The 2,661-nt window shown below is 55.8% G+C and overlaps 1 protein-coding gene across 1 annotated transcript in view; it reads right to left on the bottom strand.

The window, feature by feature from the left end:
- Window positions 1–1,798: 1,798 nt before the first annotated feature.
- The window catches only part of BCL9L (B-cell CLL/lymphoma 9-like), a gene marked incomplete at its 5' end in the record, with an annotated part of 5,068 nt that continues 4,205 nt past the window's right edge, over window positions 1,799–2,661 (bottom strand). Inside the window, 2 exons of the mRNA XM_010016967.1 lie at window positions 1,799–2,386; window positions 2,587–2,661. Of these exons, the coding sequence (XP_010015269.1) occupies window positions 1,799–2,386; window positions 2,587–2,661 (663 nt within the window). The remainder of the gene's footprint in view (window positions 2,387–2,586) is intronic.

The raw sequence follows: 2,661 nt of genomic DNA, 5'->3' as shown, positions 1-2,661 counted from the left end.
GAAAGATAAGCTCTGTTACGAGAGAGGTAGTATGCTAAGTCTGGCTCTGCAGAGGCAACCCTCCAGTGCATGTTCCCCTGGCAATCGCCTGTCCTGAGTTCACTGCTGGATACCCATGGGGTACTCCATGCTGGAACGTGCAGAGGAACCTGCAGAGGTCCAGAGATACCGTGGTGTGTGCAGAAGTGCACACGTGCCACCACGTGGTCCCCTCTGTGAGCAAACAGTGCCGCGGGCAGGAAGACCTTACAGAGCGAAGGATAGGGAGGGTGGAGTGCATCCAGAGCAGCTGGAGTCGTTCAAACAGCACGCTTCCACCAGCCTGGGAATGAGAGGCCACAACGCAACCCCGGCCTCTTCTGCCCGAAGCACAGGAGGGCTGCGCCGCTGACACCATACAAGACAACTCTTACACTGAGATGGAGCATCACACGCAGCGACACGTCCTCACCAGCGGCTGGACCTCTACTGCACAGCAGAGCATGGCTGCTGCCAGTAGCTCAGGGCAAGATGGAGCAAAGACTGCCCATGAAACTCCAGAGAGGGATCACTGACAAGCATGAGGAAGACTTGGGAGAGCACTCAACGGCAGAGGTAGAGGAGGCGCGGCACAGTTGCAGAAGGCAACAGACTGGTAAAGGTCTGGTGCAGGAAGGCTGCAGCAGAGCAGGGTTCTCAGCTCACCTCTCCTGGAAGCACAGGAACGCTTCACGTCACTCCTCTCGGAGCCCACCTATTCCTACACACTGCACTACCCTGCCCACAGGTGACACAGTGTGAAAGGAAGGGACTAGAGGTGACACGGCTGCTCGAGACCTTCAGGTCCAGCACGTTAACCATCTGCAGAGCTCAGATCCTCACCGCTTCTCCAGCCCAAGGGCCAGCACTGTCCCCAGCTCAGCCACAGCAGCTTCACCACGGAGCAGCAACAGCCACTGTGGCCACCTCCCCGACAGGCCTCAGTCATTGGCTGTGGCCACGTACTCAGCACAGCATCCACAGGGGCCTAGGATCTGCGTGAAGCCATACACCCCGCACATGCAAACCGTTCAGACACGGGAACAACACAGGTTTGACACAGAGTCACTCTACAATGGGATCTCTCAATGCCCTGTGCACCCTGGGGGCACCCTGGGGGGTCCTCCTGCTGTCCCCCAGGGGAGTTTTCAATCCTTGTACACTGTTGCCTTTAGCATGTTTTCTTTTTTTGTTTCTGTTTTTTTTAAAACATGTTTTGAGGCTTCTATTAAAACACAGAAATACAGAACAATTTAAAACCAGCACAAGTTTTGCCTTTCCCAGCGACCTATTTACAGCTAGTTCCAAAAACCCTCTTGCACATTTTGGTTGCTTACAAAGGAAAAAAAGGAAAAGGAAAAGGAAAAAAAAAAACAACAACAACCAAAAAAAAAAAAAAAAAAAAAAAAAAAAAAAAAAGAAAAAATGGGGGGGGGGGGAGGGGAGGGAAGAAGAACACTTGATAGAGGAAAACCATAAATGAAAACTTTACAAACTGCCACAGGGTCTGGGTGTCCCTGGTCACCACACAGGGCTCAGCATGACAGCCCTGCTCGCAGCCCCTCCACCCTCCCCTTCCCCAAAAAGAAAGGAAAAAGAAACCCAATTCACATCAAGTTTACTGCACATCTGGTTTTCTGTGTAGAGGCGAATCCGATCTGAAAAGCATCCCACGTGGTGTCCTCCACCGGCGTTGGCCCCCGACTGTCCCCCAAGAAAGGTTAAAAATGTCTGTAGAGGCAGCCCCGTTTCCCTCCCCCCAAGCTGAGTGCCAGCCGGGTTAGAAAGGCAGGTTTGCCATGTTCCCGGGCCCGGGGATGTAACTCATCTGGCTGTCCAGAGACACACTCCTCTGCCTCATCTGGTGCGTGACCATGAGGTTCTGCTGAGGCGGGGGCCCCATGAGAGAGCCCTGAGGTGACATCATGTGTCCTGTCTGGGCATACATCTCCCCCGACACAGACATGCTCCTCTGCTTGGCCTGCATCAGCATGAAATTCTGCTGGGCCATCAGGCTCTGCTGCGGAGACATCATGCCCTGGTGCATGCTGTTGCCCATCATGCCTTGCTGGGGCGGTATGCCTGTCCTGCCCAGCATGGGCACCTGTCCAGGATGACACATGGGCATGCCAAGTCCCCTCTGTACGCCCTGCTGCCCAGGGAGGCTGGGGGCATTCATACCTGGCCGCACCGGGGGCTGCTCAGCCATCATGTTCTGCAGGTTCATGAGGTGGAGGTTGGAAGGCTGCGATTTGGGCGCTTGGCTGTCGCTCTTGGGGAAATACTGCAAGGTGCTGCTTGGCTTCTCCGACGGGATGATCCTGGACAGGTCAAACTCGGGGATGCCGGTGGGTGTGGGGCGGATCACCTCGCTGAGCTCAGGATCGGCACCGGGGGCTGCTCAGCCATCATGTTCTGCAGGTTCATGAGGTGGAGGTTGGAAGGCTGCGATTTGGGCGCTTGGCTGTCGCTCTTGGGGAAATACTGCAAGGTGCTGCTTGGCTTCTCCGACGGGATGATCCTGGACAGGTCAAACTCGGGGATGCCGGTGGGTGTGGGGCGGATCACCTCGCTGAGCTCAGGATCGTTCAGCACCGATGCCACCCCGGGAAGCACGGCCGGGTAGGGCTCGCCGATCCGAGG

Source organism: Nestor notabilis, unplaced genomic scaffold (assembly GCF_000696875.1).
Source record: "Nestor notabilis isolate BGI_N333 unplaced genomic scaffold, ASM69687v1 scaffold21986, whole genome shotgun sequence".
NCBI lineage: Eukaryota > Metazoa > Chordata > Aves > Psittaciformes > Psittacidae > Nestor > Nestor notabilis.
This window is presented reverse-complemented; position numbering and strand designations above follow the sequence as displayed.